General features: G+C 34.9%; 3 protein-coding genes across 6 annotated transcripts; 2 read left to right on the forward strand and 1 right to left on the reverse strand.

Moving 5' to 3' along the window:
- Positions 1-244: 244 nt before the first annotated feature.
- Positions 245-6,501, reverse strand: LOC148275734 (glyoxylate reductase/hydroxypyruvate reductase-like). 3 transcript variants are annotated; one of them, XM_088235289.1, is made up of 3 exons: positions 6,063-6,501; positions 4,787-5,048; positions 245-2,637 (listed from the first exon to the last, which is right to left on the reverse strand). In XM_088235289.1, the coding sequence occupies exons 1-3, from the start codon at positions 6,206-6,208 to the stop codon at positions 1,987-1,989; spliced, it is 1,059 nt and encodes a 352-aa protein (XP_088091415.1). In that variant the 5' UTR covers positions 6,209-6,501; the 3' UTR covers positions 245-1,986. The 3 variants fall into 3 exon arrangements, with proteins under 3 accessions (XP_088091415.1, XP_088091417.1, XP_088091416.1); XM_088235291.1 differs by having other exon boundaries at positions 6,148-6,499; XM_088235290.1 differs by having other exon boundaries at positions 6,045-6,201.
- Positions 6,502-8,862: 2,361 nt separating this feature from the next.
- Positions 8,863-14,265, forward strand: Ccs (Copper chaperone for superoxide dismutase). Of its 2 annotated transcripts, none has more exons than XM_088235292.1 (7): positions 8,863-9,184; positions 9,281-9,358; positions 9,635-9,749; positions 9,974-10,134; positions 10,312-10,419; positions 11,900-11,955; positions 13,799-14,265. In XM_088235292.1, the coding sequence occupies exons 1-7, from the start codon at positions 9,170-9,172 to the stop codon at positions 13,965-13,967; spliced, it is 702 nt and encodes a 233-aa protein (XP_088091418.1). In that variant the 5' UTR covers positions 8,863-9,169; the 3' UTR covers positions 13,968-14,265. The 2 variants fall into 2 exon arrangements, 1 of the variants encoding a protein (XP_088091418.1); XR_015823954.1 differs by having other exon boundaries at positions 8,879-9,184; positions 9,974-10,120.
- Positions 14,266-16,887: 2,622 nt separating this feature from the next.
- On the forward strand, positions 16,888-27,192 carry Polr2A (RNA polymerase II subunit RpII215). Its single transcript, XM_088235296.1, has 6 exons — positions 16,888-16,997; positions 19,949-20,218; positions 20,683-21,001; positions 21,138-24,857; positions 24,944-25,126; positions 25,322-27,192. Exons 1-6 carry the CDS (start codon positions 16,920-16,922, stop codon positions 26,440-26,442), a joined length of 5,691 nt encoding a protein of 1,896 aa, XP_088091422.1. The 5' UTR covers positions 16,888-16,919; the 3' UTR covers positions 26,443-27,192.
- The last annotated feature ends 77 nt before the right edge of the window (positions 27,193-27,269 follow it).

Below are 27,269 nucleotides of genomic sequence, written 5' to 3' on the forward strand. Positions count from 1 at the left end.
GGCGGCTTCGTCTCACTGGATCCTCACAATCAGCCTATTCAGCGTAAACGGGAGGCCTAGGAGCCTGGCGAACAAAGAAAGCACTGACCGCTAAGTCAACCTCAATGGCCCTGAATAGGGCTTCCCAACGGGCTGTGTTGGTGCAGACAGGCGATTGCAGTCAGGGCAGTCAAGGCGATAATCAGCAGCGAAGTGCGAAGTCTGGAGCGGGCGTAGGGCATCAGAATGAAACACACAACCCAAGTTTCTGGAGCAAACTGATGTTTATTACAAAACGTACACATTATAAGGCGTCGCGGGTCCACTCCCGAGAGGGGGGGAAGGGAGACCGCTTGCCAGCTCACAGCATTCAGTAGGATTATTAATAAGATGTTCAACTCAAAAATTAATCGTTTTGATTGGAAGCTTGCTATCATATTTATAAAAGTATGATCTTTAGGTCACAGGTCATAGCTCATAGCTCATAGCCAATGTGCAGCTAATGGCCACAATGGCAGCTATGGAGCAATCTCGGGTTATAAAAAAATACAAATCACAAGTACTCCGTGGCGGCCTCCATGGTGTAGTGGTCAAGACGCTTGACTCACGCACGGAAGGTTCCGGGTTCGATTCCCGGTGAGAACACAATAAATAAAAATGTGATTTTTCTCAAACCTGGATGCTTTGTGATGTAATTCACCACTGTAATTAGGCCTCTTGGCCTGTTGTGGTGCAAAAAAAATGTTTAAAAAAAAAAATGTACCAGTAAACAAAAATCCAGTAAAAAATGTAAGTGTGCAATTTAATTTTTTAATAACAAGTAACAATAATAAAAACCAATAAGTATCCCGGGATCAATGGTACCTTTAGTATTTACTCAATAGTATACAAATATTTATAATATACATGTTTTGTAAAATATTATACTACACATTTTTGGAAATGCATTGACTTTAAATTTACTCGCAGGTTGAATACTGTACCCATATTTTACTATCAAATCAGAGACAGAAAAAAATTAAAATATAATTCCATGAGCAAAATAAAAATAGTTTTTTATTGGAAGCTAATAACTATCAAGCCAGTTTGTAGTAATCGAGACTGCCAGTGAGATTTGCCACTTTTTTCTTCTCTGCGAGGATATAAAATTATTAGATTGAATTGAAAGGGAGGAAGGGTACATTAGAGAAAATGTGTTATTAATAAATATAATTATAATTTGTGTTTATTAACAAAATATACCTCTCGAACATTTATGGTAATAGAATTGATAGATCATAGAAAAATAGTTAAATTAAGCAAGAAAAAACCTTCAAGAATAATGTTAATATCAATAATATTAACATGCTAGATGATGGCATATGAAAAAACCCCTTTAGATGCCTTTTTTTATATTCATTGATTTATAATTTCAATGCTAAAGAATATAATAACATAAAATATTTTTTTATGTAATTCATATAATGGATATGATATCACTAATTTGCTTGGATACATGGCTAAAATAAATATATATATGCAGGGTGTTCTTTAAACCCTGTCACATCCGAAACCACGATGATCAGTATGAATAAGAAGACATATTGGCACATTAAAATAGATTTTTAGAACGAATAAAATTTAAAAAAATAAAATATTTAAAAAAACAAATGATTGCTAACTTCTGCAGGGGAGAAACGAGGAGGGGAGAGGGGGAGTCTGACACACCGTTAATCAGAAGTAAGCAACTATTTGTTCTTTTTAATATTTTATTTTTACAAATTTTCTTTGTTCTAAATATTTTTTAAATATGCCAATATGTCTTCTTGCCCATACTGATTATCGTGGTTTCGGATGTGACAGGGTTTAAAGAACACCCTGTATATATATACATATCCTGCGAATTATTGTTAATACATGGGCTTCTCAATAAATAAATCTCTTTTCTTGATGTGGTATTAAAAATATGAAATGCTTAAGCTTAAAATGAAACCCATTCTTGGTTTAAAGTGGATCACAATAAAAATATCACTTTTTACTTAATATCAACTCGGCAGGCATTTTTTCATTATTCATACATGCTAAAATGTTGCGGACAGCCAGATCAGACATAGCTGTTCTAGCCTCGATAGAAGCACTCCCTATGTGAGGAAATATTACACAATTGTTCAATTTAAAGAGAGGATTATCTAATGGTAAGGGCTCTGGGTAAGTCACATCTAGTCCAGCACCACGAATTATTCCTTTTTGTAAAGCTTCAACCAACGCATCTTGGTCAACTAAAGCACCTCGACTAGTGTTGATAAAAATAGAGGTGCTCTTCATTTTACTAAAAGCTTCCTTATTAAACATTTTTGTTGTATCTTGCGTGAGAGCGCAAGAACATATAACAAAATCACTCTCTTTCAGTAAACTATAAAGATCAGCTCTCTGGGCGCCAATGGATACAGCTTCTTCCTTTCTTTCGGAGCGGTTATAATATAGAATTTTGGAAGTATTGAAGGCTTTTAGCTTTTTTGCGATCGATTGACCAATGCGGCCAAACCCAACAATTCCAACTGTGGAATCCATTAGTCCTGGTCCAGTCATCCAAAAGGGAGACCAAGTCATCCATCCCCCTGATTTTGCTTCATTATGCGCTTCGATAAGACGGCGAGATGTACACAACAAAAGACCAACCTAGAAAGTGAATAAACAATTAGAAAAACATTTTATGTACATTACAACAGAAATGGAAAACATTTTCGAGAAGGGAATATAGAAGTCAAGGCATTTACAGGGCTTATAAAAATCCAGTACTTGAATAAAAATCTTTGGCCATGACCAGAATATTTTAGATCAAACCAACTGATCCAAAAAGAAGTATAAAAATTCAAAAGGATTTTCAGAGGTTTTTTTTTCTTTCTAAAAATAAATGTTTGCGTTTTTATGATTTGCTCAAATATTTCATTTTAATGAGCATTGTCAACGAGTTGTAATAATTCACTATTAGAAAATGGGAATTCAGTTGGGGTAGAGTGGGATTCGAACCACGGACCTATGATCCGTAAGTCCGGGACACTAGCCATGGGACCACAACCCGGTGGCCTTGTAGGTGAAATGATTTGGATGAATCTCACCCATATCAATGAAGGTATCAACTTTTTAACTTGGCAACAATAAACAGATGGTAAAATGGAAGAAATATGGATGTTTAAACATAGGCAGAATGGTGAATAATGCACAGGGTACTTATAAATGATCACTTAAACCTGCCAATGATCATAAGCCCTGTATATGCCTAGACCTCCATATTCACTTCTCAAAAATGTTATCCATCTCTATTGTAATATATAGCAAATTTGATGTAAGCTTCCTAGGGGGCTAAATCCAGTACTATAGTCCTTAAAATATAGCTTGATTAAAATGACAGCTGCCAAATTAATGTCACTAGTGATGGGAAATTACTGATCACTTATCATGTACCGATCAAATCGATTTTATCAGTTTTTTCATGCAAACATGAAACTCTGTTTCTGAAAATTGATATAAAAATGCAAAAACAAGCTTATTATAGTGTGTTTAAGACAATTATTTACTAAAAAATAAGACATTAAATACTTTTTTTCAAGAACAACAACAGATGAATTATTTTTTATTCAATCGATTTACATTGATCAATTTGTCCCATCTCTAAAATTTTTACAAAATGACATAACATTGTAAGAACGTCATTAATAATTAGGTTTATTTAAGTGTTTTTTTAGTTTCAAAGATGATTTTATTTAATTATGTTGCAAGCATTGTATTAAAAAAAAAATTAACATGCCAGATACGAATGATTTATCGTGTGTCAATATAAATCACTCCTTAGAAGTCACTACAAAGTTATGTCGTCACTTTTGCTGACAACTGTCATTCTAATCAAGCTATATTTTAAGGACTATAGTCTACAAATCTTGGACATACTCAAATATTGTTAAATATAAAAACATTGAACTATTATAAATGATTAATAAATTAAAATTAAATGTTAACAAAACTAAATATATGAATATAGGAAACAAAAAAATAGAAATTACACCATCAATTGTAATAGAAAATGAAAAACTTAATGAAGTCACTGAAATTAAATATTTAGGTGTAATGTTGGATTCAAAACTTACATTTCACCAAAACGCTAAGATGGTCATAAATAAGATTGCAAAAAAAATATCAATTTTGGGAAGGATCAGAAGATTTATTGATAAGGACTCCTGTAAAACTATTTACAAAGCAATTATTGAACCACACGTTAACTACTGTAGTAGCATTTTATTTTTATCAAACAAAGAAAACATAAATAAACTAACTGTATTACAAAATAAAGCCTTTAGAATCATTTTGAAAAAAAACAGATATACGAGGGTAAAGTCGATGGTAAATGAAATGAAATTATTAACATTTAAACAAAGAATATTTTACAATACAATGATATTTGTTCATAAAATTATAAACTCTAATAAAAAAACAGAATTTTGGAAAAAAATTGATCGGAACCAGCATGAACACGATCACAATACTAGAGAAAAGAACAAAATTAGACTTCCATTTAGGAAAAAGGCAAAGTCACGAAATTCAATTTTATTTAAAGCAATTAAAAAGTATTACGAAATGGAAAAAAATATTTATGAAGAAAAAAACATATCAAAATTTAAAATAATGGTCAAGACATATGTGATAAACAATTTATAAATTAAATATATTTGTAATGTTATTATTAGAACACACATAACAATATGTATGATATGTGTGCCCTACTTTAAGATTTAAATAAAATAAATTAAGAGATATAGAAACTAGTAGTAACCGTTAGTTCCGCTGTTGCTTCAGTCAAAACATCAGGAGTATATCCAATCCTTATACCTCGCTTTTTACATTCTCGTACATCAATATGATCATGGCCAACTGAAAATGTGGATACAACTTTTAAGCTGGAACCTGCTGCATCTAAGAGCTCGGCATCTATTTTATCTGTCAAAAAACATAGCAGAGCGCTTTTGTCTTTGATGTTTTTCAATATGTATTCACGGGGTGATGGTGTATTTTCGCTCCAAATAGTTGTTTCACAACTAAAACAAATTGGGAAATAAATATTTTAATTTAAATTTTCATATTGGGGTTTTGTACTTGATAGTACTTAGCAGTAAGTATTCGTAAACCTACAGAGCTGCGGAGAACGGCTATTATTCTAGAACACATGTGTGAAATGAAATTTAAAATATTGAAGTTCAGTTGGTAATTTTCAATTCAAGTTTTGAGTCATAGAATTAAGAATAGTCCAGAAGAAGTGTAGAATCATATTTGAATACATTGGACTGTGTCCAATAATTCCCCCACTATACCTCACTTTCGCCGCGTGCATTCGTGAAGTCGCCGGGTAATGTTGCTTGATGGGAGAAAAAAAATCATAACACAAATGTAAGGTAAAAAAAAACAATCTGTTAATTTCTCTAAAATTTTATTGTACACGCGGATACATTGATTGACACAACAGAGTAGATAAGTAAAGGGTCATTTAATGAGAGTAATTGAATTAATGAACTTTGAACATAAAATATAAAACAAATTTTATTTGACATTAAACGGATATTTTGATATCATGTTAAATAATATTTGATGTTTTAAAGATAATGTCGTCCAAATGTCCCCCACGGCATTGTTTAATCCGAGGTCTAATTTTCATTGGTTCTCTCATTAGATGAGCAAAGCAGGGTAAAAAAATTTACTACCCTGGCAACACAAACGAAATGTTAATTTTGTTTCTTCGACAATCTGACAGATGGAAAAATAATTCAATTTTTAAGTAATGCATTTGTTATATATACATTTCTTTGTTTCTTTAAGATCCTAGTAGTATTTCTTCACTTTGAAAGGACACAACACAGCATAATTGAATTCAAATCAGGAGTTTCGTACTGAGCGACGTCTACAAAGAAACTAATGGGTCAAAACTTAAACCTACTCATTTATGAGTAATTTAGTCGCCTTCTGTTTGATGTGCGTAAGCGGTTTTTGGACTATTCTTAATGTTTTGAGAATAGAATTTTAAGAAAAACTCAATGTACCAATATTACATAACTTACTTTTTCTTAAGTAAATTTAAGCCGGCAGCACTGATATCCGGTCTAGTTATAAGAACTTTTGGTTTCTCCATGTTGTTTAACTTACTTGAAACACACGAACGCCTAATTAGTGTGTAAAATAGGTTCGAATGCTTGGGTAGATGCATGTAGGTTTACTTGTCAAAATATTTGGAAAGTTTCGCCGACTGACTAGACTCTTTAGATGGTAAAACGTATGGTTTCAACAGATATGCTGAGATGTGTAGAACCAATATTGTTCCAATAATGGCCTTAGCTCTGACATTCATTTGATTTTCGTTTATTTTTTATAAATTATTTTTATTAATGATAAATAGCAGCCTTAAAAACTAATTAATTTAACTAATAACGTGAATCGCGAACTGTCAGCTGTCAAATTGAAACCCGCAGATTATTGCTGTCACCTGTCACAGACACAATATATTTTTTTAAATCCATCGACGATTCTATCTATGGTATAGTGCTGACATAAAATTGGCAATACAATTGGCAATTGGCAATGACTGCCAAAAATATTCGAACATCGATAACCGGCTAAAAAAATAAATGTTTAGTTTTTCTTTTAGATAATTTATAAACTACTTGTTTGGTATAATACATAATTTTTAATTTAATTTGTTTGATTTTAATTTTATCATCACTAGTACCAATCCAGTAGGTTTATTTAATTTCATGTTATTGTGTACAATCAATAAAATGCGGTTAACCGTGTCAAATTAAAAATAATAATAATAATACATAAAGAAAAAGGCAAAAAATTACCACCATATTTTACGATGGGTCATTGGAAAAATAAAACTTGCTTTGGTTGTGAAGAGTATTAATAAATTATTGGTACCAAATAATTATAATAACATTTTTAAATTAAGTCTCTACAAAAGATGTTTGAATGTTCTATCAATTGAGATGAAATAATCGTTTGAGAATGTGGAAATGTGGGCATTTACAGAGCTTATGGCCTGTCGTTGGCTGGTTTAAATAATTACACTGACTGGTTTAAAACTGTGTTCTATTTCTTGGTCTGCCTAAGACGTACATAAAAAATAGCAAAAACGCTTGGTAAAAATGAAAAGTAAAATAGAAATTAAAAATAAACAATTATTTCAGGCAAAGTCTAACAGTAGACTACATAATTCAAAAGAATAGTATATCACACAAATAATAATAAAGAATAAAACTATAAAAAAACCACCAAAAAGTTAATAAATGTCGTCTACGAAGATGTATCAAACAAACAAATCATTACGCCTGGGAAACGTCTCTGTAAGGGTAAGCAGAGAGTATTAGAACGCCACATCACTCTATCTTTGCAAACAGATCTCGCTTTCTCTACATTCATACATCTTATCATGCACGCGCACTGATTATTCCGACTTTTAATAGGTCCATCTTTAAGTGTTTGTTAGATTTGGTCATGCCAGGTCTTTCTCGGTCTTTCTTTATTTCTGCATCCATCAACATTCGCATGTAAATATTTTTAGCCGTACTTTCACCGTCCATTCACTCTGCATGTCCAAACCAACGCAGAGCTCCTTTCTTGGTTTTATCGATAATGGCCATCTCAGCCTTACACAATGTACGGATTGTGCATCTATCATACATAGTTTTACCACACATTCACCTAAGAGATCGCATCTCGACAGCATTCAGCCTACTTTCATTCCTGTTTTTCCAAGTCCATACTTCGCTCCCATACATCAGGGTCAGGACCAGAACTCCGTTGTGAACTGCTAATTTTGCCTCTTGCGACAAACATTTATTTGCCAAGATTGATTTAAGTGCACCGTTCACTCTGTTCCCGGCACTCACCCTCCTTTCAATATCTTTCTCAATCATTCCATCCCTAGTAAACATACTTCCTAAGTACACAAATTCCTCTACCTGTTTTAGTACAACCCCATCCACAGAGTGTTTTTACATTAAATCTTTAATTTCTTTCAAAAACCATATATCACATTCGATTTATCGATATTCATCAGCAAATCGCTTTTCTTGCATACATCGTAGACCTTTGTTACTAATAATTACAGTTGCTCTATGTTGTTAGCAAGAAGCACACGGCATCATCAGCATATGAAAGACAATTGACAGTTATATCACTCATTTTTGCTCCCATTCTTAAGTCTTTCAGTTCTTTCATACACTTATCAATACACACGTTGAACATTCATAGTGAAAATGTATCAAATAATGTAAAAGCACGCCTGCTTTAATTTAATACATACACATATATGTATACACAACTTCTGAAAATCGCAGTTTTGTGGAAATCGCAAACATTATCCTGAATTGCGGAAGTTACATAATGTGTAAATTGATGACTTAAATCAGCCAATGACAAGTAAGACAAACACAGGCGCCGTAGCGCAATTGCTTAAATGGCAAACTACGAAGCTGACGTAGCGGGTTCGATTTCCGCCAGTTGCAATAAAAAAAAATCCAACGAAGATTTTTCTCAAATTTCTGGATGTTGTGGTGTGATTCATAATTTCATTTCATATCCTTTCTTTCCTACCTGCTGACAACTCTCTTGAATAGAGGCTTGGCGGGTTATTCCTTTTTTTAAAAGTCGTGTTGTAAATGCCTACCTTCATCTCGGTTAAGACATTAATGTTAATTCCTTCGTCTCTGTTGATTTATTGGTCTCTTTAAATAAAATCCTAAGAGGGTTAAATTCCAGAATTCGTCTAGAATTTTGAAATACTCAAAATATTTACACCGATTATTTATAAATGAACAACACTAACATCAGTGCCGTAAATATAGTCTTGTTAATTTTTCTATGTTAATTTATACTTCACTTAGACAAGATATCTGTAGTCTGTGACCACGCTGTGACTGTCTGTGACTTTGACTTTGACATCTGACTTTGAACTTCAAAACTCCGAAATTTTGTGATTACTAAATAAATTTAGTACCTCACGATAATTTTTGTAAAGTTCTAAATTATTTCGTGTGTTCCAGTTTATGACTTTAATATTTCTTTTGATATTTTATACGCTGTAAAAACATTAATTTTCCGTATTTATACTTATTTATATCACAAGACTGTGAATATGAAATGTTAATATAAAAACCTTCAATGAAATATGGCATCCTCGAAGGTAAATTTTAATTAGATGAAAAACGTAATATTCCAAAAATTCTAGCACTTTTGTAATTATTTTTCTACCATAATGTATTAATCATTTTTGTTTCAGTTGGAGTTTATGGTTGAGAACATTGGGGATAGTAAAGAATTGAAAGACACCCTATTGAAACTGCCTGACATATCACATGTATGTAAAGCATTTTACATTTAAATTTGATATAAAAATAAAAAATGTTTCTCATTGATATTATAAAGGCCTTAACTAACTCAATTTGGCAACTGTTGGTTCGACCAAAACATGTTAAAAAAAATTAAAAAGAACTCCTAAATTCAAATCATGTTACCGAAAAGTTTTGATTGCCTTATGAATCAATAGAATCAAAGCATTTTACCATGTGCAAATATATCTTTTGTAAAAGCCCAGTGAATAAATGAATAAACAAAAATGTTTGTGCTTTTACAGGCTGAAGTTTTTAAAAATGAAATAGTTGTGGTTGAAACTGTTTTGCCCTGCAGTGTTGCTGGTGAATTAATTCAACAAATTACTGGATCCCGAGCTGTACTTCAAGGATTTGGAGGTTTGAATTCACAAAATAATACTCCCAAATGTTTGCATGAATTTTGCAATCTCTTTTTTTTTTAAATTTTTGAATAAATTTGTATCTCAATTTTTGCTCAATTTGTGATGCAGTAAGTAAGGAAATAATGTGTCAATGTATTATACGTCAGTGGTTGCAATATCTCCAAAATAAAAAAGTCTGATAAATGTTGTAATGTAATAATTTTAATATAATTATTTTAGAAGGTGGAACAGCTGTAGCAATGATGGAAGGCATTTTATCAAAAGGTATTATTCGTCTTTCTGGGGGTGCAAATGACAGCGGCTTAATAGATGGAACTATAGATGGCTTACCTCCAGGAAAGCATAATCTCAATGTCCACGTCGCAGGTGATATTTCACAGGTTTAATTCGTTTTTCTAAGATATTTTTGAGTACATAAAGATATATGTTATGTATTTACCCAAAGAAACTTACTAAACTGACATATTAAATTAAAGGTTAAAACTTTGTTTTTTTACTATACTTTGGTAACTCCATTTGAGTGATTTATATATGTAACTGTATGATTTCACTTTCAGGGTTGTGATTCTCTAGGACCTATTTGGAAACCAGCAGGAGAGCTTGGAAATATAACAGCTGAATCAAATGGCAGAGCTACTTTTAAATTCATTGTTCCTGGATTGAAGGTACACATCCTCTTACTTGTCACTATAAAATGTGCCTTCAACTTAACTCATAAACTTATTTTATATTGGAGGAATAGATAAAACAATACTTAATAATGAAGTTTTCTAGTAAATCAAATACAGTTTATAGATCAGAGTTGGCCAACTTGATTAGACCCAGGGTCTACTTTTTACTGTCTGGAGTCTATGCGATCTACCAATCATCATACCTCTATTAGCACCTAATGATGCACTGAGCAGTGTAATGGAACAGCAAGTGCTGCGTATTTCGATCATGCGTTACATGAAGGTGGGGTGATCAGTCTTACAGTTCCAGTCCAGAGACTGGAGTGTTGCAGTATAAAATCACATTTAAAATAAACATTTCACATTGACCATGCCGGGAATCAAACCTCGGACCTCAAGTGTGGTAAGCGAATGCGCAACTACTACACTATGAAGTGTCCTCTTGATAATTTTTTTCGGGATTTTCACCTGAGAGAAGCCATTAAGTCGAAAACATATGTCCAGAGTTCTGGTTCTATATCACACTCAGAACTGTATTCATTATCCGCACGAACAGAATTCAGAATCAGTATTCTTTTATAAAATTTTAACATCAGGCGGCCTGTGTGGTGTAGTGGTCAAGACGCTTGACTCACACACGGAAGGTTCGGGGTTCGATTCCCGATGAGAACACAAAAATTAAATGTGATTTTTCTCAAGCCTGAGTGTTCTGTGATGTAATTCACCACTGTGATTGGGCCTCCTGGCCTATTGTGGTGTAAAAAAAAAAAACAGACCTATAAATTTAATTAAAAAATCTTTTTTTTTACGTGTGCCATAAAACTAAATAAATGGTAGTTAGTTGGATCTGAAATGATTTCATCTTTTCAAAACTTTTTTTTTTCTTTCTCGCCTAATAGCTACAATCGACAAGTCAATGGTGAAGGACCGGTTGGCCACCTCTGATACAGATGACTATGATGCGCAGTAATCTAACAGCCAATCTCTGTAATAAGCAAGAAACAAAAGATATGTAATATGCGTAACTTATTTTGTTACACAAATTCTTGCTTTAAAATTCATCAGTCTATCAAAAATATTTTTTAAAAACTTTTACATCCTAGCTTTGACATATTTACAAAGTTATAATATTTGTCGAAAAGTTTACCTAATTTATTTTACAAAGCCAATCTATTTCATGCTGTTAAACAATATTTGAATAACCAAGAATTGAGAAAAGATTTTAAAATCTTTTACATTTTTTTAAGCCACATGCCACTTTGAATGCACCCAAAAAGTTTACGCATAGTCTGTTTTATTTCTCGAACTATTTATAGTTCCAGAAACTAGTTCAAAAACTGTTTATAGGTTTTTTGAAGGAGAAAGAATGCAAACAAAAAGCAGTAAACGAGATATAGAAACACCAGCAAAGGCTGCCTGCCTATAACAGATAAAAATAATATAGTATAATAAAAACAATTTCGTTTCTTTTTAGATTAAGGAATTAGTGGGTCGCTCGCTTGCAATAGCAACTGAAGACTATTCTAAAAAGTAAGTTGTATAAACATTTAAACTATTTTAAATTATAATTTACGAGTTGAACCCGGCAATGCTTTGCTATTGCTAGATTTGAGTACATACTCGTATATAGATTAAATTAACACAGTCGAAAGTTTGATATTAATTATTTTATTTAGTTTAAATTAGGTACGTACATATACATGATTATTTTTGTGTTTCGGATTACATAAATTGTAAGGACATGATGTACTTGAAAATTGATTTTCTGTCACTGTCTTGCAGATTCCTCCGTCTAACTAAAATAGACAAAATCGACATTTCGTTGTCCCATTTTTCACACCTCAAAACCAAACCGATTTTGTTTTTTTTTTTGTTTATACAGTATCAGAATTAAATTTTCTGTATCGGTATGTTTTGCGTTTTTCAAAAATAGTTACCATGCGCCCGAAGACAGCAGATAAAACTGGGCGTTTTTAGGGGTTTTTGGGATGGTTCTAGTTCCCATAGTAAACAATTTATCAAAAAACAAATCAAAAAACGTAAAAAAGATGGTGTAACTTTTCATTGATATGTAGGTACTTGTTTATGATTGAATTCTGAAACTTGAAATATATTTTTTTTAAATTTAGAATTCTTTTGGCAAATGTCAATCTCCTCTCTTTTTACCAACAGATATGCACTTTATGTAGGAATACGATTTTCAAAAATGTATTAAATGCTCAGACTAATAATTCTCTAGAGAAGCCCTTAAGCCCTGTTACATAGAACAAAAGCGTTCCAAATTTTTGGTTTGGTTTTAGTTTGGTTTTTAGTTTAACAACAAACGTGCAATGGGCGGTTTTGGTTAGTGGATCCATAAAAAACTAATGTTGTTTGTATACATTCTAATACAAACTTTTTTATATACGAAAAAATAACATCCTCCCAATTTTTTAGCATATGCATTCTTGTTAAATGCAGCCCCGGTGGTCTATGAATAAAACATTTGCGCTCCTAACTTTTTTCTACAGATTAAATTGAAGATTTTAAGAGCTATAAAATTACCCATGGCAAAGCTCATCATTTTGCAAAAAAACCCCGCACAAATCCAGTAGCTATTTAGTATATCGAAGACACAAATAAGAACATTGCTTTATATATATATTAAGATATGTAAACAAAAGTTATTACCTATTTAGAAACCAAGTTCTTATTGATTTTGTCAACTACATACAGGCAGAATTTTAAAATTAAATGTAACTCAAAATAAATTTGTTCTACACTTTTCATGTATCAAGATTTATTCCTAAATCAAATTTCAGATATGTTATTTATTGTTTCAGAATTTACTTTGTGGAATAACATTTGAAATACATTATAAATAAAACACTTTGTATTATTTACGCCACATACAAGTTTAATATTAATTAAAATACAAGTTTCGAGCATTCAGAACTACCCATCATCCAATGGCATGCATAGGGTTTACCAGTAAGGCAAGCCCATATATATATTTTTTAATCCACTTGTGTGAAAACATGACGTATGCTTTCTTCACTTCAGTAGTACAGTCTACGGAGCACCCAGAAGGCATGTTATGACAATCATAAAGATAAGCAGTATCTTGTGAAAATATGCATAAGGTGCAAAGCTTGTGGGCTTCTATGGAAGTACCGCCACTGCCATCATTGGGTGAGTTTATATTTACACCTGATGATGAGTAATTTTGAATACCCGAAACTTGCGTTCTAATTAATATTAAACTCATGTGTGTCAATATACATATTCAAAGTTCAGATGTTTTTTTTTTATTTGTGAAGTTATACAATAGGTTTAATTACCAGTCTGCATTTAAATGTTGGTTAGTATTTCTGATTTTTTATTTAATTTTTAGGCTAGTGTGTGGCGTAATTGCTCGATCTGCTGGACTTTTCGAAAACAGTAAAAAAATCTGTGCTTGTGATGGCGTAACCTTATGGGATGAAAGAAATGTTCCGGCGGCCGGCAAAGGGCGTCGTCACAATGACGCACTTAATGGCAATAATCAAAAGCATAAACTGTGATTTAGTAAATAAGGTTCTTTTTTAAAAATGATATTGTAACTTTGCTATGAAACCACGTAAATGGGCACAGGTGAAGGATATAATTGGAGATCAGATAATATATGTAGATTTTTTTTATGTGGTTTAATGTAAGTACCTTAATTACACATAGACACTGATTTCATTCCTAACTGATATAACTTAATAATAAAAAAATGACTTTTTTTTTCTACAGCGATTTGTTAAAATTTCATTGCCATTAACTATAATTATCATTACTTATACTTGGATAAAATTATAATACATTTAAACAACACTATATCAAATTCTTTAACTTATGCCATACAATTTTCCTTTTGTCTACAAAGAGTTGGGTTATTCAAATTTATTGCTATCTAATATAATGTTGGATCGAGCCTTGGATCACTGATTAATTAAGCAAACTGGCAGAAAACTCTTACAATTCTGCTTCTGTTACAAAATATAAATTTTCATCACACCTGAAAAAATGTATTTGCACGCAATCCCAAATTTAACCCAAAACTGTTTTATATAAGTGCATTGTTTATTTTACTGTCAACTATTTATTTTTTATAAAAACAATTAACCTTAAAAAAATTGTCCCCTTATTTTTCAACCCTTAGATCATCACTACTTATACCCTAACCTATCTAATATTTTCTCCCCTTAAAGAATTTAATTTATTAGAATTATTGTTAAACATTTAAGTTTGTTAGTGAAAATTCCTGATAATATTCGAGTGCTAGACAAATTTATCAAGCATTTTAGTCATTACACCACGTGTAAAACAGAAAGAGTAAAAAAGTTACTAAGGATAGAATATGGAATATATAGAGCGGTTTTACGAATGGAAGAGGATGTATGGATCAAATAATAAAATTACGAATAGTCCAGAAACCACATACGCGCATCAAACAGAAGGCGACTAAACTACTCTTAAAGGAGTAGTTTTACATTTTGACCCATTAGTTTCTTTGTAGACGTCGCTCAGTACGCAACTCCCGATTTGAATTCAACTATGCCGTGTTGTGTTCTTTTAAAGTGTAAAAATACTGCTGGGATCTTAAAAAAAACTGGATGGGATCACATTTCATGTGTAAGTAGCAAATACACGTGTAAGTAACAAATGCCTGTGTAAGTAGCAAATGCAGTACTTAAAAAATCAATTATTTTTCTATCCGTCAGATTTTCAAAGAAAACAAAATGGACATTTTGTTAGTGTTGCCAGGGTAGTCAAATTTTTTACGCTACTTTGCCCATCTAATGAGAGAACTAATGAAAATTGGACCTTTTGGATTAAACAAAGCCGTGGTGGACATTTGATAGACATTATCTTTAAAACATAAAATATTATTTAATATGACATAAACATATCCATTTTATGTAAAATAAAAAATTTCTTATTTTTTAAATTCAAAGTTCATTAATTAAATTACTCTAATAAAATGACCTTTACTCATCTACTTTGTTGTTGTAATCAATGTTTCTGCATGTACAATATAATTTTAGAGAAATTAACAAGTTGCTTTTTTTTTTTAAATACAAGTATCTTACACTTGTGTTGTGTTTATATTTTTCGCGATCTGGCAACATTACGCGGCCACTTCACGCATGTCCGCGGTGAAAGGGGGACAAAGTAGAGGGGGGGTTTTGGACACAGTCCGATGTATTCAAATATAATTCTACGCTCCTGGACTATTCTTAATTCTATGGATCAAATATTTGCTCTACGAAATTTTACAAATTTTGCGAATTTGACTGATTTACGTGCGGTTTTCAGATAAATGTACATCTTTGCTAGGAGAAGATTTAAGAAAAGTTACGAGCGTAAATGTTTTTTTTATCCATCACAAGGGTTGCATTCGCCTAGAATGCGTATACAAAAAAATGTATGAATTCCAGAACTAAATAATAAACAAGTACCTAGGTATACCTACTTACCAATGAAAAATTACAACATCTTTTTTACGTTTATCCAAACGGTTTTTACTAAACATTTTTTAGTAAAGTTTTCTAAGTATACTTAATTATGTTAAATCTTAAGAGGAAACGCGGTCCGACTTTTCTTCATACAAACGTATTCACGTATTTTCTCTCTAAATGGAGGCCATCAGAACCAGAGTGGCTCAAGTGTCAATTTTGATTTTAAGTTTATTGCTAAAATCCATAGGAAAAAATATATTCTAAGGCCAGAGTGGCTCAGCATTAGTTTTGTCACCATTTCATAGATGGCGCCATTTTTAATGTTGATGGATGCAGAAATAGAGGATGACCTAGAAAGGCATGGCATGATCAAATCCAACAAATATTTGTAGATGGACATGGCAAAAGAAAATGTACGTATTAATGTAGAGGAAGCGAAATATGTATGCAAATACAGAGTGATATGACGTTCTATCATCTCTGCCTACCCTTACGGGAAACGGCGTGATAGCTTCTTTGTTTTGAAAAAGAGTTTCCGGTGTATACATTCTTTCCATGGTGGTTTCGGAACTCGCGAGCAACTAAATAATGTTAAAAATAGTTTAGGAACAAATCATCATCATCATAAGCTCGACAGCTCTGGGTGGGCCTTGGCTGAATCTAGGAGTTTTCTCTACTCTTGCCGGTCTGCTGCCCTTCCTCTCCAGTTCCTCACTTTCAATATTGTAATATCTGCGCTGATGCAGTCCATTCATCGCATTTTGGGCTTTCCTGGTGTTCATCGTTCCTGTGGCGCAGAGAGAGTTAGGCGTTTTATGGGGTTTTCGTCGTCCATTTTAATTATATGGCCAGCCCACCTCAAGCGTCCCACGTCCCACCATGATGATCTATAAATAGTTTCGCAGCCCTATCTTATTTAGGTAAAAATTGTCTTTGTCAACGGATTTATACCAACCAACAATACGGTTTTCTATGGTAAAAAGAATAATAGAAAAAATATGTATTCTCTATGGTCAGTTCGGTCACAAAATGGCTGCTAGTGATTCGAAGGCGCCCGTGCGCCAAGTAAAAAGAGTTCAATTTGGTATTTTAGCTCCAGATGAAATCGTAAGTCATATGTTAATAAGATATAAATACCTCCATTTAAAATTCTAATCAATCGAATCGCGATCTAAATTTTACGTATTAGCCCAAACCGTACGTAATATGGATGACCCATAGATGTGTTTACGCTGTGTACCTATGTGCTTGACAAATGTGCGGATAAAGCTTACCAACTAAAACTTTTAGCAGATGTTTGTGCTACAGGATATCTCATAACTGATGAGAATATTTTACGAATATTTAAGCGCCCCAATTTTATTATAAATATAACCTTTTTAATTATATTATGTGGCTTCTACGTTTCACGCTTTGTGCTCATGGCTTCTTTTATAAATCTTTACTGTACCCATTTTTTTTTTCAAAACAATGATTCTAGTAACCTATTGAAAATTCGATTGGTTTATTGAATTGGATTTTTGGTTAAGCAATCGTTTAAATAATAGACACGTGGGTTTTTTAACTTTCCTTATGAACTTTGTAAACCGTGGTTAATTTTTCAATGCCGCTCTATTATGAGAGTTCAGTTCCTATTTATTTCACAACATCATGAACAAGCCATTATTAACAATAATGTGATGCGCCAATGAGATAATTTATGCATAAAAATGTGCTATGTAAGTAAATCATAAATTGTATGTATTTTTTACCTACCCATATTTAGTTTTGTGTTAAGTTCAACCCTTTCCTATCGTTAGCATTTGACAAAATCGTCACATGTCTCGACTATTTTTACTGGCTTAAATGTTTAAAGAGATGGGAACACAATTATTCAAATGGGTCTTTTATTTTAAGCGTGGATGATTTATTTTGAAATTCACAACTGAAGTTAAGCCTTTTTGTCTGTTACGGTGCTAATAAAATACTATTGTTTTTGTGAATCAATTTTTTGTAAAATTGGTAAAATTATGAATTTGATCTAGTGAACTTAAATCAGCCAATGTCAGGTCATAGGCCCTGTAAATGCCAAAGTTCAGGGACTATGAAATATTGCTATGATGTACCAAAAATATTATTTTTGGAATTAAAAGAATATGGATATTTACAATGGTAAAATTATGAATTTGATCAAAACATCGACCTTGCCGGGAATTTAATCCGAGACCTTTTTCGTGGTTGGCAAACGTGATAACCACTACTCTACAAGACGGATAACATGTCCTCTAGTCCATCAAGATGTAATGATCTCGCTCAATTCATTTTTGTTATATCGAAGGTAAGGCAATTGGTATTAGGCTTGACGTACCGGTCCAGGAACAATTAAATATCGCAATATTAAACCACCTTTAAAGGTAATATTTCACTTTTACTCTGTCAGGAATCGAACTTAAGACCTCAAGAATGGCCAGTGAATAGGTAAATCATTACACAACGAGGATTTTTACCTGAGTAGCCATCGTTTTAAAAACACTCGTCCAGGGTTCTGGTTCTATTTCACACACATAACTTTATTCTTCATTCATCTGGACACAGTATATTCCAGTTCTCTCTTAGTAATCTGCCGCTCGATTATCCAACAATTACTATAATTTGCCATTTTTTTTACTACATCAAAGCACAAAATCAACCTCTGTAATTCACCAGTATTCATATATGATTGTATGTCAAATGCAGAGATCGTCTTCTAGACTGGAGCGAGGCAATTTACCGTTTTGTGATCAATAAAGATACTTTTACTCGAAACACAAAATAAATCTGCACATTGTGCAACTACAAATTTCACAGTAAAAACTGTTTTAGTTTTGCTCATATTTTGCATACATGCACTATACTGCTGTGCAATCCCTATACCGCATCCTGTATCAAAATACTTTTCGTTCCAATATAGTAAAAAAAGTCACAAAAAATCCACTCTTGAGAAAAACGCAAATAACTTTTCAAACGAGTAAATAGCAATAATATTGGTAAAAACTTCAATTTTTTTATATTTCATAAGGCTGATGATGACAATTAAAAGTGAAGAAAAAGTGTGTCATGTAAGTCATTCAAAAAATCAAGTTTTTCAAATTCTTATCAGTTGCTACAGACAGAAATTTACCCCAAAATTATTCTACAGTCAACAGCCGACTTGACGTTTGCACGCTCATAAAGTTCTGTAAATATTGACAGTTTAGTGTAGGAAACAAATGCCGTACTTTAATGTTGAGTCGCCGCAATAGTGACGTACCACCAGAAAACTTCACTATCGATCCTCAATATTGACTTTATATCGAATAATGAATTATATTGTGGGTGTTCATTTGAAGGAGTTTGTAATACAATCAATTAAAACTTATTACTGATAATTTTGACGATGAACTATTACGTATTAAGCTATTTAGTCATGGAAACCCGTGTCTATTTACCCCATCTGAAAATTATTTAATATGGATATCGAAATATGAAAAAAAAAGTCTGCCACAACACTATTGTAATCTGTCAAAAGTACCTTCTTGTATTGTCTGAACTCTAGATACTGCAAAAAACCTTCATAAGGTTTTCTGCGTTTTAGTTGGTTTTTGGGGAAAATTAATAGTAGATACTTCTTTTGAATATAAACAGTTTAAATTAAAACACAATTTAAAAAAAAACATCATTTATTTTTACGACCAAGCTAAATATATATTTTTAAAAATGCACTTTAGTTAGTATTTTAATAATTTATGGGTTTGTTCAATTTATTTAAAACTTGATGTAATTCCATGGGTAGATATTTAATTTACAACCTTCCAGTTATCATAGTGAAAAAAGAGTTGGAATCACTTATAGCTTATCAAATGCTGATTATGAATTTTAAAAAAAACTCTGCACGGCAATATAATCCCTTACTGTCTCTAATTGGATAGTTGCGAGCAGTTTTTTAGTGGCTGATTTGTGAGAGAGCGCGGTATTAAAAAAGAGAAATATTTTACAGTTATAGAATTACTCTATGATATCAAAATTATATTTATGCATTAATAGTAAGTTTCTTCTTTTAGCGACGGATGTCTGTTACGGAGGGGGGGATCCGGTTCCCTGAGACGATGGAAGGAGGCCGGCCCAAGTTAGGGGGGCTCATGGACCCCCGCCAGGGAGTAATTGACCGTAACTCGCGTTGCCAAACATGTGCTGGTAACATGACCGAGTGTCCGGGGCATTTTGGCCACATTGATCTTGCCAAACCTGTATTTCATATTGGATTCATTACCAAAACCATTAAAATATTAAGATGTGTTTGCTTCTACTGTTCTAAACTGCTTGTCAGCCCAGTAAGTATTTAATATTACTCCCCATTTGAAGTTTATAGCTGTGACCGTTTAATTTTAAATCATTTTATAGAAAAAAATACAATTAATATGTCCAAATGTGTGTAGGCAGCCTCCGTGGTGTAGTGACTTAAGACGCTCGACTTACACACTGTAGGTTCCCGGCTCAATTCTCAGTGAGGATGAGTGGTTTCTCAAGGCTGGGTATTCTGTGCTGTAATTCACCACTGTGATTAGCCTGTTGTGATGCAAAATGTGATAATAAAAAAATGATTGCCTAATTCCACCCCAATGAGAGATCATTAGCCCTGTAAATGCCTAGTGAGAAATATCTGCCGACATTTAAAATGTACCTATATTTATTACTTTCGCCCTTTGAGGAGAAAACAGTCGAAATGAATTTTGTCTGTAATTTTTGTTTAAAGTAAAAACAATCGCGTGATACATTATATATTTTTCAATTTCAGACCAATCCCAAAATAAAAGAAGTTGTTATGAAATCAAAAGGTCAGCCAAGGAAGCGACTCGCATATGTGTATGATCTTTGCAAAGGAAAAAATATTTGTGAAGGGGGTGAAGACATGGACCCAGGAGCAGAGGGAGCTGAGGATCCCGCTGGGCGCAAGGGGGCTGCGGGACACGGAGGCTGCGGTCACTACCAACCCAGTATCCGACGTGCCGGTCTTGATCTCACCGCTGAGTGGAAACACGTGAATGAAGATTCACAGGAGAAGAAAATCACAATTAGTGCCGAACGTGTTTGGGAAATACTTAAACACATAACAGGTCGGTAAAATTTGTAAATGCCGAAATTCTCATAAATTAAATTGTAACTTAATTAATTCCTCAATTAGATTTATTCAAATATATATATATATTTTTTAATTATAAGAAATACTAGAATAAACATTTTTTCTTTCAGATGAAGAGTGCTTCATTTTGGGTATGGACCCAAAATTTGCAAGACCCGATTGGATGATTATCACAGTTATGCCTGTACCTCCACTCTCTGTGCGTCCTGCTGTAGTAATGTTTGGAGCAGCAAAGAATCAAGACGATCTCACCCACAAACTTTCCGATATTATTAAATCCAATAATGAGCTAGTACGTAACGAGCAAGCGGGTGCCGCTGCTCACGTTATTCAAGAAAACATAAAAATGCTACAGTTTCATGTAGCGACATTTGTTGATAATGATATGCCTGGTATGCCTAGAGCTATGCAGAAATCTGGAAAACCCCTGAAAGCTGTGAAAGCGCGTTTGAAGGGAAAAGAAGGACGCATCAGAGGAAACCTCATGGGGAAACGTGTTGATTTCTCCGCGAGAACTGTCATCACTCCCGATCCCAATTTACGAATCGATCAAGTCGGAGTACCAAGGTCAATAGCCCAAAACCTTACGTTTCCCGAGTTAGTGACACCTTTTAATATTGACAGAATGCAAGAATTAGTTCGGCGTGGTAATTCCCAATATCCAGGGGCAAAGTATATTGTCCGAGACAATGGAGAACGTATCGACTTACGGTTCCATCCCAAACCATCCGATCTGCACTTACAGTGCGGTTACAAAGTAGAGAGACATCTGCGTGATGATGATTTAGTTATCTTTAATCGTCAGCCAACTTTACATAAGATGAGTATGATGGGACACAGGGTGAAGGTCCTTCCTTGGTCTACATTCCGAATGAACCTTAGCTGCACTTCACCGTATAATGCAGATTTTGACGGAGATGAAATGAATCTACACGTTCCTCAGTCAATGGAGACAAGAGCAGAGGTGGAAAATATTCACATAACTCCTCGACAGATCATCACTCCCCAAGCTAATAAGCCTGTCATGGGAATTGTACAAGACACTTTAACTGCTGTTCGTAAAATGACTAAACGTGATGTTTTCATAGAGAAAGAACAGATAATGAATATCCTCATGTTTTTACCAACGTGGAATGGAAAGATGCCGCAACCTTGTATTTTGAAACCCAAACCTCTATGGACGGGAAAGCAAATATTTTCTTTGATTATTCCGGGAAATGTCAACATGATTAGAACCCATTCCACACACCCCGATGAAGAAGATGATGGTCCTTATAAGTGGATTTCTCCGGGTGACACTAAAGTTATGGTGGAGCACGGAGAACTGATCATGGGTATCTTATGTAAGAAAACACTCGGAACGTCTGCTGGATCTCTTCTACATATTTGTATGCTAGAGTTAGGACACGAAACTGCAGGTAGATTCTACGGAAATATTCAGACGGTCGTTAATAATTGGCTTCTCCTAGAAGGTCACTCCATCGGTATTGGAGATACAATTGCTGATCCGCAAACATATATTGAAATCCAAAATTCTATTAAGAAAGCCAAGGAGGATGTAATAGAAGTAATTCAGAAAGCTCACAACATGGAACTTGAGCCTACACCTGGTAATACATTGCGTCAAACTTTCGAGAATCAGGTGAATCGTATTCTCAATGATGCTCGTGATAAAACTGGAGGATCAGCCAAGAAATCCCTCACTGAATATAATAACCTCAAAGCTATGGTGGTTTCCGGATCTAAAGGTTCCAATATTAATATCTCTCAGGTTATTGCTTGTGTGGGCCAACAAAACGTAGAAGGTAAACGTATCCCATTTGGGTTTAGAAAGAGAACTCTGCCTCATTTCATTAAAGATGATTATGGTCCTGAGTCAAGAGGTTTTGTAGAAAATTCATATCTAGCTGGTCTGACACCATCTGAATTCTATTTCCACGCCATGGGAGGTAGAGAAGGTCTTATCGATACTGCTGTAAAAACTGCTGAAACTGGTTACATCCAGAGAAGGCTCATCAAGGCTATGGAGTCTGTAATGGTTCACTATGATGGCACCGTACGAAATTCGGTAGGACAATTGATTCAGCTAAGATACGGTGAGGATGGTTTATGTGGGGAAACTGTGGAGTTTCAAAGTCTACCCACTATCAAGTTATCTAATAAAGCGTTTGAAAAGAAATTCAAATTTGATCCTTCAAATGAAAGGTATTTGCGTAGAATATTCACAGAAGATATAATAAAAGAGTTAACAGAATCTGGGTATGTCATCGCTGACCTGGAGAGTGAATGGGACCAGCTATGTAAAGATCGCGAAGCCTTAAGACAAATCTTCCCGGGAGGAGAATCTAAAGTTGTGCTACCTTGCAATTTACAGAGAATGATTTGGAATGTACAGAAGATTTTCCACATCAATAAAAGGCTTCCTACTGATCTCAGCCCAATCAAAGTAATACAAGGAGTCAGAGATCTTTTACAAAAGTGTATCATTGTGGCTGGTAATGATCGCCTCTCTAAGCAAGCTAACGAAAATGCCACTCTTCTCTTTCAATGTCTGGTTCGCGCTACACTTTGTACTAAATATGTATCTGAAGAGTTCAGACTCTCAACAGAGGCTTTTGAGTGGCTCATTGGTGAAATTGAAACTCGCTTCCAACAAGCGCAGTGTAATCCTGGTGAAATGGTTGGAGCTCTGGCTGCTCAGTCTCTAGGAGAGCCTGCAACGCAGATGACATTGAACACTTTCCATTTTGCCGGTGTGTCGTCTAAAAACGTAACTTTGGGTGTACCCCGTTTGAAAGAAATCATTAATATTTCCAAAAAACCAAAGGCTCCTTCTCTAACTGTTTTCTTGACGGGTGGAGCAGCCCGTGATGCAGAAAAAGCCAAGAATGTTCTTTGTCGCTTAGAACACACTACACTTAGGAAAGTCACAGCCAACACTGCTATTTATTATGATCCAGATCCCCAAAACACTGTAATTTCAGAAGATCAAGAGTTCGTCAATGTCTACTACGAAATGCCCGATTTTGATCCAACTAAAATATCCCCATGGCTCCTCAGGATAGAATTGGATCGTAAGAGAATGACAGATAAGAAGTTAACTATGGAACAAATTGCTGAAAAAATTAATGCTGGGTTTGGGGACGACTTAAACTGCATATTTAACGATGATAATGCGGAAAAACTAGTTTTACGTATACGAATTATGAATAGTGAAGAAAATAAATTCCAAGATAATGAAGAAGAGACAGTTGATAAAATGGAGGACGATATGTTCTTACGTTGTATCGAAGCTAACATGCTCTCAGATATGACATTGCAAGGTATCGAAGCCATTGGAAAAGTATACATGCACTTGCCGCAAACTGACAGTAAGAAGCGAATCGTTATTACAGATTCGGGAGAATTCAAAGCTATCGCTGAATGGTTACTTGAAACAGACGGAACCTCCATGATGAAAGTCTTGTCTGAAAGAGATGTTGATCCAGTCCGTACATTTAGTAACGACATTTGTGAAATTTTCCAAGTACTGGGAATAGAAGCCGTGCGAAAATCAGTGGAAAAAGAAATGAACACAGTATTGCAGTTCTACGGCCTTTACGTAAACTACCGCCATTTGGCCTTACTGTGCGACGTGATGACTGCCAAGGGTCATCTTATGGCCATCACCCGTCACGGTATCAACAGGCAGGACACTGGAGCACTCATGAGATGCTCCTTCGAGGAAACAGTGGATGTGCTTATGGATGCCGCCTGCCATGCTGAAGTGGACCCTATGAGGGGAGTGTCTGAAAATATCATCATGGGACAATTGCCTCGAATGGGAACAGGTAATTTTTTTTTTAAATATAATTTTTGACAATGGTAATATTTTTTCAAAGTGTGTTATTCTGATTGAATTTGTATTTATTATTAGGCTGCTTTGATCTTCTATTGGATGCAGAAAAGTGTAAAGGGGGTATGGAGATGGGAGGTATGGGGACTGGTTTGGGAGCAAGTATGTATTTTGGTACACCTTCTCTCACTCCCCATAGCCCTTGGAATGTTCAGGGCACACCGGCCTACAGTGCTGGCACCAGCATGTGGTCTCCGGCACAATGTAAGTATTTTTGGCGATTTATTGATATGTTACGTATGTAAGAACAATAAAATAATATATTGTACCTTTTAAATCTGAAATCAAAACTTAAAAGTACTTGTGGAATATTTTTTTCATAGTCTAATTATACTTACATGAAATAATCATTTTACATTGAATTTACCCGTTTAATGTTCCATAACATTTAATTTTTAGTTGGCAGCAATATGACTCCAGGAGGTCCATCGTTCTCTCCGTCTGGAGCATCGGATGCTTCTGGTATGTCTCCAGCATACAACAATTGGTCTCCACAGCCTGGCTCCCCTGGATCCCCCGGACCGTCCATGTACATTCCATCACCTGCGAGTGCATCGCCGCATTACTCTCCCACTAGCCCCCACTTTGCGCTAGCTTCCCCCAGCATTACACCAACTTCACCCAACTGCAGTCCTCGCTACTCGCTAAACTACTCCCCCAGCTCCCCCGTGTACTCGCCGGCTTCGCCTGGGTATTCCGCTTCCTCACCTCGCTACCCCAATCCCTCACCGACGTCACCGTACTCGCCAAACTCTCCGCATTACTCTCCCTCTTCTTCCCACTACTCTCCTTCGAGCCCTTCCTACTCCCCTACGTCCCCGCGGTACTCCCCTGCCTCCCCGAGTTACGTGGCCGGCTCCCCCTCCTATTCACCCACCAGCCCCGTTTACTCCCCTGCCAGCCCGGTGTACCCCCAGACATCCTCAGCCTACTCCCCCGCATCCCCCGGATACTCGCCCAACAGTCCCGCCTACAGCCCGGCCTCGTCCAACTACTCTCCGTCCTCTCCCAACTACACTCCCACCACCCTCCCGTATTCTCCCTCCAGCCCGTCGTACTCCCCGAGCTCTCCACACTATTCTCCCACATCCCCGAGCTTCTACTCGGGCTCGTCTCCCAAGTACTCCCCCACGACCCCCAACTACTCGCCCACATCCCCGTCCTTTGCGGGAGGCAGCCCCACATACTCGCCCACTAGCCCCCAGTACTCCCCGTCCAGCCCGGCGTACTCGTCCCCTCAGCACACGGCCAGCACCCGCTACTCCCCGTCCTCGCCCAACTACTCCCCCTCCTCGCCCAACTACTCCCCCTCTTCGCCCAACTACTCCCCCTCGTCCCCGGCCTACTCCCCGTCTAGCAAGTACTCCCCTACCTCCCCCACCTACACTCCCACCTCCCCCAACTACTCCCCGTCCTCTCCAGCCTACTCCCCCACCCCTGCAGGACCTACCACCTACTCTCCTACTTCACCAAATTATTCTCCCGCTTCACCGACTTATGATGATTCTGATGATATGTAATCATAGATGTTTCTTACTCAATTTAATTTTTTATCGAAACATTACGTACCTACATTATTGGCACAATATTTTCTACATAGTTTTAATGTGCTCTTAATTCTAAGTCATGTTTGAGATCTCGCTTGTAAACTCTGAAAAGTTTTAGAAAGATTACCATCATTTAGTAGCACTATTCATTTTGATTTTCAGCCTTTTTTGCATTCATATCAGTACATCTACAAATATTATATTTATTTTTTTATGAACACACATTTACCTACGTAGGGAAAAAGTTATTAAAGGATATTGGTTAAATTTATATTTGAACTTTATCGTCTTTTAAGTTTTATGCTTAAAATATTTTCAGTTTTAAAAAAGATTACACCCATCTTAAAGATATTTGCTCAAACTGTAGTCATTGTAATACATATGGCACCTAGATGCATTTGGCACACACTAAATGATTGTCCACCTTCTCTATATGTCATTTTATATTTTTATGGATGAACATTAGTTGTGTTATAAGGATATTTTGTGCATTAAACATTTATTATTAAGTCATCAACAAATTTATGGCAAAACTGTTAAATAATATATAATGAATAAGTAGCGATCTGAGTGCGGGTTTTCACTGTAATTGCATCTCTCATATTGCACATTCCAATGATTTTAATTTTGTTAACTATTAAAATTGCTAACCTGATTCCTTCAGCAGATTTGAACATTTATATAGCAAAAACCAAATTACTATTTCAGCACCATTAACAAAAATATTGTAAATAAAAAATATGTGATGTGTCAGGAATTTTTGATACTGAATTGATCTTAGTGATCGTAGAACAACGATG

This window comes from Micrasema longulum, unplaced genomic scaffold (assembly GCF_059751315.1).
Source record: "Micrasema longulum isolate JH-2025_06_02 unplaced genomic scaffold, ASM5975131v1 h1tg001354l, whole genome shotgun sequence".
Lineage (NCBI taxonomy): Eukaryota > Metazoa > Arthropoda > Insecta > Trichoptera > Brachycentridae > Micrasema > Micrasema longulum.